General features: G+C 43.7%; 1 protein-coding gene across 28 annotated transcripts in view; it reads left to right on the plus strand.

Moving 5' to 3' along the window:
* DTNA (dystrobrevin alpha) overlaps positions 1 to 16528 on the plus strand; it is a 356122-nt gene extending 339594 nt beyond the window's left edge. For 14 of the 28 annotated variants that reach the window (XM_045065499.1, XM_045065500.1, XM_004752311.3 and 11 more), the window contains 5 exons: positions 193 to 352; positions 2782 to 2871; positions 4746 to 4914; positions 7498 to 7630; positions 15415 to 16528. In XM_045065499.1, coding sequence (XP_044921434.1) covers positions 193 to 352; positions 2782 to 2871; positions 4746 to 4914; positions 7498 to 7630; positions 15415 to 15555 — 693 coding nt within the window. In that variant the 3' untranslated portion in view covers positions 15556 to 16528. Of the gene's footprint in view, positions 1 to 192; positions 353 to 2781; positions 2872 to 4745; positions 4915 to 7497; positions 7631 to 9792; positions 9842 to 12813 lie in introns of all 28 variants that reach the window. The other 14 variants (XM_004752315.3, XM_013055985.2, XM_045065508.1 and 11 more) reach the window with 3 other exon arrangements.
* The last annotated feature ends 2543 nt before the right edge of the window (positions 16529 to 19071 follow it).

The raw sequence follows: 19071 nt of genomic DNA on the forward strand, positions 1-19071 counted from the left end.
TTCCAGTGTGTAACCCAAACTCCAGACTATAGCCATGTGGTCCTGAATTCTGTGCCCCCGGCAACTCAGGTTTCGGATTACCGTCTGCATGAGCCCGGGCGTCGTCCTGCTGGGGAACCCTCAAGGTTACAGTTTTTTATCTTTGCCCGAGGCTTTGGGAAAACCCGTTAATGACTTGCCTTGTCTCTCCAGACGCAGGGGGCAGGTTCTCCTCGCTCCTCCCCCAGCCACACCATCAGCAGGCCCATCCCCATGCCGGTGCGCTCCGCGTCCGCCTGCTCCAGCCCGTCGCACACCCCTCAGGACTCCCTCACGGGGGTCGGGGGAGACGTTCAGGAGGCGTTTGCGCAGAGTAAGTGGGGGGGCCCTGGCTGTCGCTGCGTTCTGCTTCCCTCCGCGGCAGGTGGGACCCCGCGGTGTGCTGGGCGGGTGGAGTCCATCAGAGCCACCGAGCGGCTCGGCCCGCGTGGCCCTCGGCCCGACTGGTCTGGAAGCTCCGTAGGCGGGTCAGTCTCTCGCTTCACCGTCCTCCGTCCCTTCGGCTTCTCTAGCCCCGCTCCACGTTTTAGGAGTCTGTGCGCATTAAGGGAAGGGACATCCTTTCACCGGTATCCCAGGAAACTTTGTAAATGGAATCCGCTTTAAAATTCCGAAAGATCTTATTTCCTGCTTTCTTCTCTCGGTGTTGAAGCAAACTCAAGATTGAGGTTAAGCTGTCCCGGCCGAAGTGGGATGGAGCCCCGCGGCGATCCAGCGGTCGCTCGCTCGGTCATTTGACAGCCGCCCGCCAGCGTTGAATCACTGCCTCTGTAACGTGGGGCCTTGGGGTTCAGCCTCCACAGTCAGTGGAGAAGCCCCAAGAGTGATAGATAGAACCGTATTCTCCCACCTGCTACGTTTTCCATTCACACACCAGGGGTAGGGGCAAGGCAAGCCGTTTTGTGCCTTTGGAAATAGGTTAACCCCCTGTGAAACTTTTTCTTGCCATCGCTTTTTAAACCTACAGAAAGTTCGGAAAAAAGAAAAAAATCTTACAGGACCCTCACCTTGCCAGTCTCATTCCCAAACTATTAGACAGTTTGGTCCTTCTCAGCTTTTCATTTATATAAGATCATAGGTAATTTTTACAAACACCTGCTCTTCTTTTTCACTCAAGCAAGACCATGCATTGTATTTTGGTCTGCAGTTTGCATTTTCTTTAGGTTAGCAGTATATCATGAGCATCTTTCCAGGTCCTCACATAGAGATCTAAGGAAAAGGGAGATATATTCGATTACTAGTTTTAGGGCAAAAATAAATAAATAAATAAAGTCAAAAGACAAAAGAATAGACTGAGGAAGACATTTCCAGAGTGTGTGGCTATCGAGTTTCACGACTGTAGCGCCACAGAAAGCATATAGAGATCAGTAAGAAAAGACAGTCCTGAAACAAACACGTGAAGGATATGGACAGAAGAAGCACTATAAATTGCCAATAAAGATATAAAAGGATGTCCAATCTCACAAACTGTTGTAGAAATACAAATATCACCTCTCGCTTAGCAGATTAAAAAAAATTAACATAGGCAGAGATTGCAAGCATATGAGGAAAGAGACACTCACGCATTGCGTATGGGGATAAAATCTTAAATCTTAAAGGAAGAGAATGATGTACTACTGTCTACTCTGCGGGAGAGGAATAGATCCATAAGAGGGCTTTTTCTTCTGAAAAATAAAATAAGTTATACAAAATAAACTTTTTTTTACTTTTTAGAAGAAAAAAATGTTCTTTCTCTCAATCTCATCTTGAAGAAATTTACAGCATTTTTAACCAAATTGAGCTTTCAATTATCATTGTTTTATCTGACTCTTGACTTCTTAATTTACATATATATTTATTATTTTACCTATTGAGGTTTACTTCCGGAGAAATTACCAGAAGAGCTGTCGTGGCTTAGGGGCAGCCCCTAGCTCATAAAGAACTCATGTTCTGTGACTTCATCTGCAAGTCAGGTGTTTGGATTCTTGAGCCCTTTTTTTCCAAGATGTTATGGAGCCCTCTGTTCCATTGCTACCTCATACCCAAGCCAGTCCACAGACACCCATTTAACCCTTTGTGTGCCTAAAACCTCATCATAAGCTTTGTCTGCCATGAAAAACCATAATTGAAGTTGGAATTCAGAGTCCCGGATGTACACCTTCTGCCCAGGTCTCACAGCAGGGGCAAGAATCCCCACCCCATCCCATATTCTGGGGCATTTAGCGGATAGAGTTCCCACTCCCCAGAGATACCTATAATGGTAGGTAGGGGGAACTCCTGGAGCCCTGATGAGAAACAGAGGCTGTGGTGATGGAGATCAGAATCCCATGTGCTGGCCACCAGGTCATGGCAGAAACAGTAGTAGCAGCTGGCAAGGTGCAGCGCTCCCGGCAAAACCAGACTTTACATCTGTGTGTTTTCCTAACAAGAGGCGGCTATAGATACTAGTTGACCTGGGACCATCCCAGTTTATGGCGGGTCACCTAGTCTTATTATTATGGCCAGCCCCTTTCACTCGCAAACTTGTCCTGATTTGCACAGTAAGTTGAATGAATCCCTCCTTCGTCTGTGGCCACTCCCCTCAGTACAATGTATTGTTCTAGAAAATGAATCGAAGCACTTCTGAAAAGGAGAAGTCTTTGAAGCTCTCTTGCTTCAGGATTATCAATGTAAATGATAAACTGCATAAAAATTTTGGGGTGGAAGTACAAGCTGTGTTTGTTTGTTTGTTTGTTTTTAATTATCATTTCTTCTTCACTCAAGGTTCAAGAAGAAATTTAAGAAATGACTTACTAGTTGCTGCAGATTCCATCACTAACACCATGTCCTCTCTTGTGAAAGAGCTGAATTCAGGTGAGTCCCCGGTCCCCTTTAGGCTGTCCACTCATTGCAGAGGGACCGATAAGTGCTAGGAGCCTCTGTTAGAGATCTCATCATCAAGTAGAAAAAGATATATTAAAGATCTATGTGATACTTTGCTGATATATTCAGACTTTTTAGTACTATTTATATTTTACTGATTGGAAGATAGTTAATACATGCTCAATGCAGAAAGTTTGAAAAATACAGAGGGGAATAAAGAAATACACAAAAATTGACTTGTAAACCTGGTTTTTGTAATATCTGATATTTGTAAGGTATAATATCATGATCCAAAGTGATATGATGCTAAAGTTATTTCTTAAAGTCAAATGTTTTATTTACTCATTTAAACTCTGTTCATTGGGAATGCATGGCTATTTGAATGAAGCTAAATGGAAATTTACCTTTGCAGTATGTCCAAAGAAAGATCTTTCCAGAAAATAAAGAGCATGACATTGAGAGGGACTCTTTATTCTAATAATACTACAGTTTTTAAAACTTTAACAGCATGAATATGCCGATAAATATCTTACCAGTTACTAATACATCTCATCTGTTCCTTTAGCCCCCCAGCAAGATAGTTGTCTGACTATCACAAAGTCACAAAGTTTGAGATTAAACAATTATAAGAAATACAACTTTAAGGAGTGCCTGGGTGGCAGAGTTGGTTAAGCAGCTGCCTTGGGCTCAGGTCATGATCCTGGGATCTTGGGATCGAGCCCTACATCTAGCAACCTGTTCAGCGGGAAGCCTGCTTCTCCCTCTCCCTCTCCCTCTGCCTGCTACTCTACCTGCTTGTGCTCTCTCTCTCTCTGTCAAATAAATAAATAAAAATTATATATTAAAAAAAGAAATACAACTTCAATATTAAAAAGATTCTGGATTTAGTTTTCTTAAAGCTTCTACAATAAGAATTAAAGTAATAAAAATTGTTGCTGCTAGTCTAAATTAAAATTACCAAGTAGGATAAAAATGGCAGTAATTAATACATCACAACTAATGGCATCTACCCACAGCCCTAGCGCATGGTGACTAAAACGTTGATCTCATTGTGGAAGCTTCAAATACTATCAGTTTATACTCACAATACTTTGAGATATTAAATGCATGTATTATTTTAGTTTTAACTTCCTGTATTAAAGTAATAGTAAGGGGCACCTGGGTGGCTCAGTGGGTTAAGCCTCTGCCTTCAGCTCAGGTCATGATCTCAGGTCCTGGGAAAGAGGCCCCCATCAGGCTCTCTGCTCAGCAGGGAGCCTGCTTCCTCCTCCCCCTCTGCCTGCCTCTCTGCCTATTTGTGATCTCTGCCTGTCAAATAAATAAATAAAATCATAAAGTAATAGTAAGCAAAAGTAACAGCAATTCTCATGAAGACTTTTGTAGAAGGGGCAAAACAGATGTATTAAGGAATTCATTCTGGAGCACCTGGGTGGCTCAGTGGGTTAAAGCTCTGCCTTCAGCTCAGGTCATAATCCCAGGGTCCTGGGATCGAGCCCCGGCATTGGGCTCTCTGCTCATCACTCTCTTTGCCTGCCTCTCTGCCTACTTGTGATCCATGTCTGTCAAATAAATAAATAAAATCTTTAAAAAAAAATTAATTCAGTCAAGACACAAAAACTCCTCAATATGTTTGAGATTTAAAAAGACAATATTGTGTATACCTAATGATTTTCTAGAAATTCATGTCAATATCAAATGGCATTTTGGGAAAAAAAGATAATAAACTCACCTGACTTATGTACCACAACTGGTTAATGTTTTCCACAGCACAGGCTGATTTATGTTAAGCCCAGCAGCCCTCTTATTTGCCAATCACTAAAAAAAAAATCTAAGTCATTCTTCATTTCTTCCATGGTACCTAACAGAGGTGGGGAGTGAAACAGAGAGTAACGTGGATTCTGAATTTACGCGAACTCAGTTTGAGGATCTGGTTCCATCGCCCACCTCAGAAAAGGCTTTTCTAGCGCAAATCCATGCCCGGAAACCTGGGTACCTTCACGGCAGCACCCCCCCCAGCACCATGCGCAGTGACGTGTGAGTATCGGCGGCTGGGGGTCTTTCTCAGCAACATAATACTTTGTAGGCAATACTGGAAAATAGAAGCTTGGTTGCTTCATTCTTTATTTCAGAAAGGGATGATGAAGTTTTCTTTTTCTGCCAGATGAGGTAGAAGGATGGATGCTACATTAAATTGGGTGTTGGAACCATAAGTGACTCTTAATCTCACAAAACAAACTGAGGGTTGCTGGGGGGAGGGGGGTCAGAAGAGGGGGGGGGTTGTGGACATTGGGGAGGGTATGTGCTATGGTGAGTGCTGTGAAGTGTGTAAACCTGGCGATTCACAGACCTGTACCCCTGGGGATAAAAATACATTATATGTTTATAAAAAATAAAAAATAAATTTAAAAAATTGGGTGTTGGGACTTTTCCGCCTTCATACTACCCAGAATAGCCAGCCAGTGCTTGTTGAGAGCCTGGCACACCCAAGGCGCGGGGCTAGGTGTACTCAAAATAGTATTAAGGAATCCCTCTCTGCCTTTCGGGACTCACAGACTCGCTCAGGAGATAAATCATCCTTCCTTCTAAATGTACTGCATTTGCCCTTAGAGGACCCGGTGATGCTGGAGAGGCCTCTCTTCAGAATGGGTGTGAACAACGTTATCTGAGCACCTGGGATTGAAATCAATGAATGTCTAAAGCCTCATTATAAAGAAATCCAATCTGGTGGACTTGTTGAGTGTGTGTAAATCTGACCTTTGAAAGGCACTTTTCAAAGATTTTCATCCAATTAGGCTTCTGTGGCTTGACAGAAAGCAGCAGAACTCGTGACATCCCCTCTAGACTTGTCTGTGTCCCTGGATCAGCTCAAACTCAAAGCAGACAGGCCTAGGAACCCAAAGCTGAGAAGCAGAGGGGGAGGCCCTAGGACGGGCTTGCTGGAGCCCAGCATGAGTGGGAAGGAAGGCTGGGAAGCAAGGAGAGCCTGCAAGAGAGGGCGGCCCAGGTAGCCGTGGGAGAGGTGGACAGAGAGGCTCAGCGGAGGGTTACAAAGGGGTTCCCCGAGCTTTACAGACCAGGAAGGTGATGGTGCTTAATGTGAAAAATGCTGCAGACTAGTCTACAAAAGTAAACCGGCCATTTTCAGGGCCCAAAGAAGAAACGAACCAGAGGCCTTTCTGGTGTTTTGGATCTCAGTCCAAGTAGTGAGTAGACCCGTAGTAACGGGGAACTCTAGAGAGATGTGGTTGGAAAGCGGGTGTGAAAAGGCAGGCGGAGAGATGCCAACAAAACAGTTCTGACATGATTGTAAGTAGCAGTAGGCTGCTGCTTTTCCTTTTGGTTTGCTTTCCTGTCCTTTCCTCTCTAATTTAGAATTATCTGATTTGCTTCTTATTGAAAATGGTGAATTAACTGTCGGCAGTGTAGCTGGTAAGGAACCTGTTTGATTTTTCAGAATGAAGCATTTACATGTGCTTACCTGAAGTTTTCTTGTTTTAATCCAAAAATCCAAGACTGTAGCTAAATCTACTCTACTCCACTGTCCCCAGCTTTCTGGTGACAGTATCAGCTACCACCACCAGGCTGCGGGACTTGGGAAGGGAAAGTTCACAGAGGCCTCGCAGTCCTATTTAGGCTGTCCCCAAACCTCTAAAAATGATGAGGACATGTTGTACGGATATAAATAAACATGAACAGTGGCATTTAAGTTCCAGCCCAGAAACTTCTACTTGATCGCTCTCTTCACTTTAGGGCATGTCTTAATATCTGTCCAATCTAAACAGACACCGGGTTTTATTCTGAGAATATTTTAGTCATATGATTTAGGTCGCGAATTTATGTTTAGTCTCAGAAAGGGTTCTTATAAACGGGGATGGAGAGATGCGAATAGAGTCACACATTAGTGAATGAGACCATTCTTCACTCTTTATCTCATGATAGAACTGAACAATTTGAAACGATTTCTTAGATTCAGAACTAGTACGAATTTTTTAAGATCAAGGGCTATGGGTTCAAGTGTGACCTCCCTGACACCCATGAGCTGATTATTCTAAGACTTAATCTACGGTAAAAAATAAAATACATGGGTGCATATCCCAGCACAAAGCGGGGGTAAATTATGAACAAATGTCCTTAATCATTATTTCACTAGAGGGCTCACTTTCCTTATAGAAAGTGTTCTTGGATTCCATCTTTAAAAAAATTAAAAAGGCCTGCAGATTGGGAAAAATAAATCCTCTCCAAAGATAAGGCCACCTCTTTTAAAACTGACAAATGCTTTAAAGGCAATCACTTTTGTAAACCAGAGGAAAACAGATGACCAATGATCATCAGAATGCCTTAGAAAAATTACATATGAGAATGCCTTGATCATTCATTTCTCCAAACTTCCAAAGTTTGTGTTTTGTTTTTTGGGGGTTTAGGGAGGGGGGGGGGTTGTTGTGTTGGTTTTTTTAAAATTTTCTGTTAGGTAACAGAAGATGTTGAATTGAAGTGAATTGAAGCCAAAAAGAGAATTCGGGGACTCAGTTAATTGGGGCCAAAAACCACAGCTAACACATGCATTCCACTCCCACTTTTAAGATTTGCTCCCAAACAGCATTTGTGGTCTGTTCCCAGGGTCTCAGAAGATGGGGACCCCTACGTGCGGCCAGACGATGAGAACTATGAAAATGACTCAGTCCGGCAGCTGGAGAACGAGCTCAAGATGGAGGAGTACCTGAAACAGAAGTTACAAGATGAAGCCTACCAGGTATGGGCATCCAGGCCCGGCCCTAGCACCCCGCCCCTCGGTGGCCGGGTCTTTTACATCACTCAGAAAATCCGCCCCTTCTCCTTTCTTCCACCCTCCCTCTCCAGAATATATTTTTTTAAGATTTTACTTATTTATTTGACAGAGAGAGATCACAAGTAGGCAGAGAGGCAGGCAGAGAGAGAGGAGGAAGCAGGTTCCCTGCTGAGCAGAGAGCCCCACTCAGGGCTCGATCCCAGAACCCTGGGATCATGACCTGAGCCAAAGGCAGAGGCTTTAACCCACTGAGCCACCCAGGCGCCCCTCTCCAGAACATTCTGATTGCATTCCTTAAGCCACATGTTCTAGGCAGTTGTAAAAATTTTAAATACTTTCTTAGAGCTCTACTGTTCACCATGAATTCTTAGAAATTCTGATCTGAAAGTGAAAAAGACCTTGTCCCTTTAGGGGAAACATAGTGACTAACGATTTATACTCCTCTAAGATCATTGGGAAAGATGCAATTTCTCATAGATTAAAAAAAGAAAATGTAAAGAACAAGGCCTGAAGAAACTGAGTAAGTACAAATATATCTCTTCCCTTGAATCCTTTGTCCTCAGCCACCTTCCCTGCCCACCTCATGTCAAAATAAATCAGTAGGAGAGTATCACATCTCTCCAAGAAAGGTAGAGGAACTGTAGGCCCCGCGTTCAGCAGGGTGTAGATGGACAGATTGTCGTATATACTGGGGTATGTTATTAATCCAGCTGAGAATTCACCGAACATAACACGCACAACTGGGAATAAACGTAATTAGTAAGTCATCCCGAAGGGAATACGTTTTCCCCATGGAGATTTTTTTACTGCCCTGTTGGTCTTGCTTGTGTGTTTCTCCTCCCTGTGATTCACAGGTGTTTTCTTGAGGTTCTGGGAGCTCAGGGATGTTTGCCTGGTTGAGACCCACTGACCCCCCCCACCAGGCCCCACGGGATATTTCTTCATGTCAGGCTTTCTGTCCAGTGGCCAGACAAGCCTCCTCCATATTTTTAGGTGAGCAGTGGCTCTCTCTTACTCCGTTAGTGAAGGGAAGAAAAGCAGAGAGAATACATTCTCAGAATATGTTTATGAATTGTTTTGAAAATATTTTCCCAAGAAGAATGTAGCAAGAGAGAAACTGAAGCCACCCAACCCCATCCCAACAATATAAAACAAAGGTTTTGCCTGTTTGGATGCCCCATTAGCCTTTTCGGTTTAACAACCATATTTTAGAAGCAGCTAAAATGAAGACTTCATCATACCCCATGCCCACTCCCCACAAAAGAAAAAAATCAGTGACTATATATAAAGGTAAAGCCACGCTTCAACACTACAGAAAAAGTTGCCGGAAGTGGAGAACCATGGAGAATGCTCTTTGCCACATCTATGGCCTGTCCACAGAAGGAAATTAGCCTGGGTGAGGCTTCCAGGGTGTCTCTGGGAGCGTTGAGGGATGGCATTCCTACACGAGTTTTATTTGGCTCTGCTGCCGAGAGGGAAAGAGGGATGTGGTTAAATAATCAGTGTTCTGGTTCATACTGTTAGCTGCGCCTGTTAGGTCTCTCTCTTCGAGCCCATATTGGTTTCTGGATGTTGGTGACAACAGTCACTGAAGTTCTCAATTGTTTTTTTAACAGGGGATAAATATAATTTTAGTATAAAATACTAAATTATATTTATTTATATTATATTATATTATAACTATATGGTATTTATATATAATATATAATTATATTATAATTTATATATTAATTATATTACATTTAACCTTCTATGAATAAAATGAAGGGAAATGCTATTAATAGCTTAAGGTGCAATTGGAGTCTTTGCCATCTCTAGTTAATCTTAAGCCCCTTCTCTCCTTTCCGTGCCCAGCAACTTCAAGGGGAAGGTAAAGAAAAGGTGTAGGAGACAGTAGTAGGCCTGTGTGTCCCTACTCAAGGCATATGCCCTAGAGAAGGCTGAAGTGGCGTTCCTTGACTCTTCTGTGAGCATATGGTTCCCTGACGGGTCAGAATGCTGTTTTCATTCATTGAACTCTCACTCTCTGTCCTTCTGCATGGCTTCCAACCAAATAATTCACCAGCTTGACCGCATCACAGACTTGACATGTCACCTTTCTTGTTTGTGTCCTTTGTCACCCGCAGGTCAGCTTGCAAGGTTGAATACAATATCCTTTTATCACTCTCCTCTCAAGTAAGTACTGTCTTCTTTAGGAGGAAACGTGGCCACCGTACACTGAATTCTGATAACTAGTAACCTCAGTTCACAACCACTCTGTCTTAGGTGTTTCTGTGTTCCCGTGTCACAAATATCCTCCCTCCCTCCTGATGTCAAAGAATCATCCCGGCCTATGGAGCATTTCATTAGAACCCAGGGGAGATTTGGCAGACAACCTTGGGAATTGACTTTTTACTCTATTAATTAGGAAAATTGGCATAGACACTTCTGTAACACCAGAGATGCCCCAGAAATCCTCCAGGGCTGGAGGGCCCGATCACCGGTCCCTAACAGCACCTGACTTTGCAGCTTCTCCATCACTTGACAAGGGAAAGTCCAGGCGAGCTCAGCATATCCAGAGCTGGGCCAGCCTCAGAGTCGTGCTGTGTTCAGGACCCAGAGACCGAATGTGCGCACCTTAATACATGAAGGCAAAAACATGCGTTGTTAAAGAAAACAAAAGAAGCGAAACAGAGGGGGCAACTTCTGCAGCCTTTTATCTTTGAAATAGTGAATTCAAATGCATTGTGGAATTCAGCAGGATACAGCTTAGTTTAAAATATCATTTACGTGGTATGGGATTCCCCACCCCCAGGGACCTAGCAACTTACATGGAAAATCATCAGTCACGTGACTGTGTAGCAAGACTGGCGCTTGACTGGCAGGACAACTGGAGTGGAGCGGTTTAAAGCTCAGAGCCTGAATTCCGATGGCCCCAATTTCAATAGGGGTGCCACCAAATCGTGGCCACCTAACCCTGACAAATTATTAAACCCCTCTGAACTTCTGTTCCCTCTGCACCACATATAACATAATACTTACCTCGTAGTGGAGTTGTCCTCATTGGGATGTAGTTTATAAAGAGCTTAACATGTGCCAGACACACCATAATTTATTGTGAGTGCACATGTACGTGCCCGCACTGCGCTCACTGCTTCACAAGCCATTCAGTCCCGGGGAGCTGCTGGAGTTGCTGTGTGAGTGTAGGGGAAGCCCCGCTGGCCCAGGACTCAGAACTAGCTTGCTCTCTGTATTTTTATAAACAAAGCTAGGACTCTGCCGTGTGCAGAGATTTTATATACTTTTGGCTACCCTGTCTCGTAAGTGTAGATGTTGTCTCTGGCTCCAGCTAATGGCCATTTAACTGTCCCCCATTACAGTTCCAAGTAGATACACCTCTCCCAGTTGCTGGCTGGAGGAACCCAAGGGCTTGTATCTACTTCAGTGACACAGTCTTTCCCAGCTGTGGTCTCTGAGACGTCTGTAGTACAGCTGGTCGTAAAGTCAGCTCTGCCTGCTAAGTTTAAAAAGGGATCTACTTCTCTTAAATGACAAATCAACTTGCAGAGAATAATCCTAGCTCATGCATTACCAACTTCGTGTCTCAGTCCTCGAGTTAGGATTAAGCAAGTAGATATCATGGCAGAGCTGCTGTGATGAAATATAGTTTACGAGCTCTGAGGCCATATGGGTGTAACTGACTATGTATTCTGGTCTCCGTCCCTTGGATTTGAGAATGCCACAGCCTGTGCTCTCCTGAGTCATGATGACCACAGTGGAAACAATTCCCAGGAGCCATTTCTGAAAACATCTACTCCCGTTATAACAGATCTAGTCCCAAAGGAGCAAGCCTCTCCTTTCACAGCATTTTCTTTCTCTTAGTGGCTGCAGTTGGATCATTTTTATTCTGCACATTATTTAAACATCAGTCACTAGTTCCTAGAAAAATATTTTCTTAAACAAACTAATGAAATGTCCCTGACATAAACTTAGATAAGAAGTGGCATTTGGGTCTTCTACTGAAAAGCCAAAGATTTCAGTACTCTGAAAGTTCTTAAGCCACTGTTTTCATCTTTTGTTGTCAATTTGGTGGTGAGAAACGGAAACCGTTGTGGCCTCTGCCATTTACTGCATTGTGTGGCTACCAAGCTGGGGTTCCACGGGACTCTAGATATGAACTAGCCTGTCATGAAATCAGCCACTTAGGCAAAAGCTATTTAAAACCTTACAGATCCATCCTAAAGCCAGTGGCTTTTCATCTTTGCAGCTAGTTCTAACCTAGTTCTAGATGTAACCAAGAAATAGAGCTGAAATCTTAGAACAGTTTGTGCTACGGAAATCAATTGGTTTGGGCTTTCTGACCATGCAACAAGACCAGAAATTGCCTCAAAGCTGTGCATTTCTTATCCAAGGGTCTGGAAGCCAGCATCCCTGCTGCAAGTCAATTAGGTGTCTGCCAGGGCAGAGCCCTTCACGGGGAAGGAAGAGAGGTTGGAACCTCAGACAAATAAAAGACCCACCCTCTGGCTCAAAAAAAAAAAAAAAAAAAAAAAAAAAAAGCTATTTGAAAATAAATATGCAGTCATCAGTACTAACAGCAGTGAACAGAGTAAAACCTTGCCTTTCAACAAGCCTCTTTGGAAGATACAGTATACATAACATTTAACACCAAATTTAAGAATCCACCAAAACTCCATTTGGCAGACTCAGGTCTTGGATTTGTCCCTTTTCCATCCCTCTCCCCGGACGGTACACCACTCTGCTTGGCCAGCCACATCCTACTTCAGAAACTGGGGGCTTGGACAATCAAAAGTGGATTTGTTTGGTTTTTTTCTAATTACCATGGCATTTTGATGGTAGGTGACTGGTCTCATCTGCACAAACATTTCCGTTTGCCTTGCTTCGACCTCCAGATGCCTCAAGCTCCCATTAAGCAAGAGACCCAACTCAGAGGACTCCTGTCCTCTCTTTCAGAAGGAGCAATGGTACACCATGTCCCAGGACCTTGGCTCCTGACTGTCAGAGGAAGGGAGGAGAGAAAGTGTGTGAATGTATGTGTGTCGGGCCAGGGTGGGAGGGGTTGCTGGGGAGAACCCTAAGCTTCGAAACCCTAACTTAGGGAACAGTTTTCATCTTTTAAAAAAAAGTTACACCTTCCTTATTCCCAGGCAAGCTAGAGTCAGACAGATGATGAAGGTAACACGAAAGCTGGTGATGAAGGAGAGCCCCGCACCCACCCCCAGAGAGGAGAAGACACGCCGTGCAGCAGCCTCAGCAGCAAGAGGAGCCCCCCTGCGCAGCCACTCCTGACAGACCCCCACCCTTAGAGACGCGTTCTGCTGACCAGAGCGCAGCTAACTTGTCGTTCTAAGATTTGTAGTTCGTAGGTGTGTGTTTTGAGAAGGAAACAAACAAAAAAAAGACTTCTGACTCCTGTTCAAAGCTAACTTATCAGTTACATCTTTTGTAACATGGCTCATCCCTGATTAGAAACAAACAAAAAAACAGCCACCACCACACACATGGAGAGAAAAAGAAAAACCCACAAGCTGAAAACCACACTGCTGTTGTTCACGATGGCAGTATTAACAAGCATTTTAAGCCTTTGCACATGTTATCGAACCTGTTGAGTTTACAATGACAATATTAATACTGTTTATAGCTAGACATTTGATTTCTGAATTCCTTGGGATTTTAGCGAACCAGTTTATTATACACTGTACATTTTTTTCCCCCGCAGCAATTGGAAAAGAACAACCACTTGCAATTATACACTAACCCCAAAGGATTTGGTACCTTAGTAAACAGACTCAGAGCCCGGAAGCCAAGAAGGGTCCTTGGCCTGCACTGTCTGCATCTGTCTCTCACTGTCTGTGAGCAATGACTTGAACCATCACACCAGGATAATCCAGTCTTTGGGGCTTCTTTCCAACTTGGGGTTGTTTTCTTTCAAGATACTCTTAACAAATCAGCCATAGAATTTAGTGTAAATATTTTTTCCAAATAGATATCATATTCAAAAAGACAAAGGCAACATTCAAATGATATAGACTCTAGTTTTTAAAATCAGCACAGATCTTCTTAAAAACTGTGAACTATGTTTTGAAATACTCGTTGCTAAAGCTGTTTATAAACCACAGGTGCCATACGACCCCCACACGGACTCAAGTTGTCTCTGCTCTTCCAAGGGCACGTCCCTCTCGTTACAGCTTTAGGGAGCATGTCTAACCACACCGCTCGTCCGCAGCTTCCCCTATCAGGTTGTCTGGAGGCCTTCAGCTTTAAATGTACAGGCTTAAAGTGTGCTTGCAAACGCTCACTCTCCTTTTATTTCTGAATGTGTATTGCCTTAGCTGGCTACCTGGTGTTCTGCATGCAGCCTTCTGTGGTCATGGGAGAGGAAACGGGCTCTTCTAAGTGGAGTTGGGATTTTGCCCTCAGCGAAAAGCTGATGGGCAAAAAGCACGGTCGAAGAAGGAAGAATGAAAGGCTCTGTGGATGGTCCTTTCTGAGGGCCCTTGTCAGGGAGCATTAAAGACCTCCCTTAGGGATTCTGGGGACATGACAACAGGATCTACTTGTTGCAGGACTGGATGAAATAAAATCCGGCAACGTATTGAATACATTATACGTAAATGCGCAGCTTCTCTGGAATTCCTGTCTCCTTTAAAAGAAAGAAGAGAACGTCATTTTAGAACAGTGGCTCTCAAAGTGGGGGCCCTGGATCCGCAGCATCAGCATCACTTTGGGAATTTATTTAGAAATGCAGATTCTTAAACCCCCACCAGGTCCTGCTGCATCAGGAACTCTGGGGATTGGGCCCAGCCATCTGCGCTTTAAGAAGCCCCCGAGGTGATTCCTGATGCATGCTAAAGGTTGAGAACCACTGCTTTAGAATAGAGTTGCATATAGGACCTCTAAATAGTCCTGGTTCAGGATAAGCAAGAAAGGCTCTGAGTCAACCTCAAAGCTTCAGCAATTTGATTTTGCTCCCGGGGCTGGCAAAAACCCTCTCCCACCCACCACATAGGTGGTGGTTGGTGTGTGCCCAGCTGAGAACAGACATCCTGACACCTGCCCGGTCCCTCTCCAGAGGGCGTGTCTGCGTCTGGTCAGAAACCATGTCCTTGGCTGCCCTTTGGAACAAAATCGCTTGCCTCGGCAATAGCAAAGCTCTCGGTTGGTGTTAGTAAGAAGCCCACGCTGTCCGTTGATGTGCGTCTTCCTACTTCTCCCAGAGAAGCAGCCTGACAAATGTCCCCAAGAACAGGCTTACACCAAAGGGGCACAACTGCACAGTTCTCAGATTTCTTTGCACAGATGGATTTTATTATGAGTTTTGTTGGTTTATCTTAACGTTCATCTCCTTCCCACCGCCCATCGTCTGTGAAACCATACCTCTCTAGATGGAGCAGGTGGCCACTCGTGCCTCATACTCAGTACCTAAAACCACTCCATCCCAGCTACCTACATTGCCGTCAGCTCTAACTCATAGCCAGATAGTTCTGGAACTCGGAACTCGGATGCTGCAAGTGGCATTCAGCCCCTGTCCGGACTGAGCTGACATCTGTTGTCACTCTGTGTTTTGACATCAAAATGCTTGTCTAAGGTTCGAACCGTTTTGCTGATAACCTTCCCCCTTGTCATAGCTTTCATTGCCAACTCCATGACACGGTTGTCACTAGCATCGTAGAAGCCATTGCAAGGACTCTGGAAACTGCCGCCAATGACCAGTTCCTGACTAACCAGCCGCCTTTTCTTTCTCTTAGCTCCACGTCAGCACTGAGACCAGACCCAAGCACCCCTGTCCTGTAGCCGAGACAAAATGGCGTGTATTGTTTTGGGTTTTTGTGGTTTTGGGGGGGTTTCTTTCCTTGGCTCTCCAAATTTACTTTTGGGACCTGTTCTAAGTGCAAATCCAGACGGTTTCACCTGTCCTGTCCGCGAGATACTTTTATCTTGCGGGTGTTTTCTCTTTCTTGTTCCACAATAAATTGCACATCCATCTCCACCAGAGATGATGGCCTATTAATGAGCACTGGTCTAACACAGCCAACCACCCCCATGGTGCCGTGTGGAGGGAGGGAAGGAGGGAGGTAGGGAGGGGGGCAGGGCAAAATCTGCTGTATGAGATTCAGGAATCAGTTGCGGTTGGTCAGGACGCAAGTCAGGGTAAGTTCAGTTGGTCAGAGAGAGATGTGCTGGAGATTGTGAAAAATGGATTCTCGAGTGATCTCTATAAGGCAGGGAAGGTTCATTTGTAAGTAGTAATGTGAACTGAATTGCTTAAGAGTGTGGCCTTTGTTGTGATATACTATGTATTTTCTTATATGCATGAGCCAAACTGTTGCATCATAATTTAGCACTGATGTCTGCTTTTATTTTGATCATCTTTGTCCGCCCTTATTAGTTCTTGGCTGTTAACTGTAGATAGATCTTGTAAATACGGCGACCTTTGGTTGCTGCAATTACCTTGGTTTGATTCCGCGCAAGGAGCCACAAACAAGAACTCCACTGTGTCCTCAGAAGAAAGGGCATTTTTACTTTTGAACCAAAAAGAGAAAAAAAATCAGAAATGTTCCATCTTGAGGCTAATTAACTGTAAGACGTTTTTAATTATGACTACTGTCATTTGACACCATTTGAAATAACCAATTCAGAGACACTAAAGATTTCACAATATTCACTGGTATTGTAACAAAACTACTATTGTATGGGTTTTTTTGTATTGCTGTTAAGTATTGTTTAGTGTGTGTGTGTGTGCGCGCGTGCTGGAACCTCCAGGAGACATGTTATATTTTGAAGTGATTAAACTATTTAATTGTGTGTCTATATTTTGGAATGGAATTATTTCTTCATTAAAAAATGTTTTTAAAAACACTATATCTGTGTCTTTTATTTCCTTCTTTCAATGAATCTTTCTTGAAGTAACATGGAGTCAGTCTGTTCAAAGGAGAAAGACGACAAGTCAATACTTGCAGCAGTAAGCAGCCCCATCAGTTGAGTCCTTACTACAGCAAAATATCTCCCTTTTCCCTGCCTATGGAAGAGTTCACGATTTAGCGCTTGCTTTATATCTGACACTGTTATAAGCTCTTTATGTTACTCGACTCGAGCCTTTGAATCGCAGCGTCTAGCCAGGTACTTGGCAATTATGAGCTGCATAATGATATGTTCAGTGAATGAATAAATGAATTAGTAGCTTCTGTCTGCGCTAGAGCTGGTGAGAAAGGAGAATCAGCACACCCTGGAGGTCGACGTGTTGATAGCAACAGGAATCAAATAAAAGTTCCAAAGAGTGGACAAAAACTCAGAGTCCACAGAGGCGATCACTCCCTCCATTCTCATTTCTCTTCCAAGAACCACTGGATTCCCACGTGGTGTTGGGTTGTGTGTTTTGTTTGCATAAGGAGCCAATTCCTTGGCAGAACCATAGCAGAATCTCTCGGGCTCCAGCACTTCAAGAATGGCATTTTTGGGAACTTGGAACAGTGCTGAAGGTCTGTGCTCAGAGAGTCTGGGGTTGATTTACAGTTCATGAAAATGCTATAAACACTCAAGAGGCACTAGAGAAAGAAACTGAGAGACTCTGCAGGACATCAACACAGAGGCAAGTCCTGACCTGATATGACCACTAGTGGGCGCTCAGACACCCCACCACCCCCACCACCCCATTTGGAGGTGAGCAACAAGGGCATTTCCGTCCCCAAGTCTCACTCAGCTGCCTCTGGTGCCTCATCCCCTCACCACCTAGGAGCCATGCCACATTCAGTGCTGATCCCTGCCTTCGCATTTCTTAAATTTATCTAACTGCCAAAGTCACCTGAAAAATTGGTTAATCTGAATTAGCAGGTCTAGGCTGGAGCCAGGGAATCTGTATTTTAACAAGTGTTTCAGGTAATACAGTCTGACAAATTTTAAGAACTGCTATCCTCTTGCTACTCAAAATGTGGTCCAAGGACCAACAGTACTGGCGTCACCTGGAATGTAGTTACAAACACAAAATCTCAGGCTCCAAACCGGACCTACGGAATTAGAGTCAGCATTTCATCAAGCTCCCCAGGGAATCTGTGTACTGACCTGAAGTCCAGCTTTAATCCTAGCCTTCCAGGATGAGGTTCAGTTGGGCCCTCCTTAAACCAAGATAGTGCAGAGCTTCTCAGACTTACAGAGTTTTGATTTAGTAGGTTGATGATGCTGATACTGATCTGAAGACTATCAGGCTATGGAATTCTTTTAACAAGGTTAAGTCTAGGGAACTTGTTACTGGTAAGTCAGATATATGGATTTCTCTACATAGTAGGGGAAGTTCAAGTCTCAGGGCTTGAACATAATGGCAGCTTGGTTGGTTGGAGCCGCTGAGGTAACACCACAGCAGTTAAACTCTGCTATAAGCCCTGGAAGACTAAAAGCAGCTGAATTTAAGGATTCTGTCAAAGAAAAATCTTTTGCTCCCAGGATTGAGGCCTCTGTCTCCATGATACAAAGAATCACCTGAGGGTGGGACTTGGGGGTCCTCCTGGCCCCAAAAGGGCAGATTTGCAGAGTTGGGATAAGGCCAAGTATGGTAAGAAGAAGCTGGCAACATTTGGATTCATCATCCCCAACAACACACATTAGCTATGAGACACCAACACCCAGGAAGAAGTTCTCTGGGCACCTTGGAAACCTGGAATTCTGCCATCTGGGACTCTGCTGCCATGGACTATGCTGGGACACTATGTTGTGATGGGGCCACCTCCACTTTTGAGACCCTAAAGATATATAAATAAGGATGTTCATGCAGACTTGTCTATAGTATTAGAAAGGGCATAATGGACACTAATAAAGGAACACTTAAACTACTTATGGCATGATATGGTAGGCTGGAATACTAAGAAGCCTTTGTTGAGAAAGGTTGAGAAAGAGATATATATCTCAACATGGAAGATATTTGCATAAATCAAGCAAAAAAAAATCAGATTATTAGAGAGTGTAAGAATAGTCCCAATTTGATGAATATTTGGGTAGTGTGTATAGGAAAAAATACACCAAAATGGTGATGCTCTAAATCATGGAATTGTGGAGGATATTTTTATTTCATTCATCATGTTATTCTAATTTTCCCAGGTTTCATGACCTAAATAGAGTAAATGGGAGAATGGGTAGATGGAGAAGAAACACCAGGGTTGGGCAGCTTCTTTGATTCAATAACAAGGCTACTGGAATTGGCCAACATCTTTGAAGGGCATGTCTAACAGTGTAAATGTTCTATGCCTTCAGTAAGCAAAGGATTCTCTTTTTGCCTGAAGAGATGCTCAGTAACATTAGTATGCCACAGAGCATTGGAAAATATGTGTATGTGTGTTTTATTTTAATGAAAACCTCATGAAAATATCAGTGGCTTATGAGTCAGGGTAAGTAATGACAATACCTCATCCTCCTCC

Source organism: Mustela putorius, unplaced genomic scaffold (assembly GCF_011764305.1).
Source record: "Mustela putorius furo isolate JIRA1106 unplaced genomic scaffold, ASM1176430v1.1 tig00003858_pilon_pilon_pilon, whole genome shotgun sequence".
Taxonomy (NCBI): domain Eukaryota; kingdom Metazoa; phylum Chordata; class Mammalia; order Carnivora; family Mustelidae; genus Mustela; species Mustela putorius.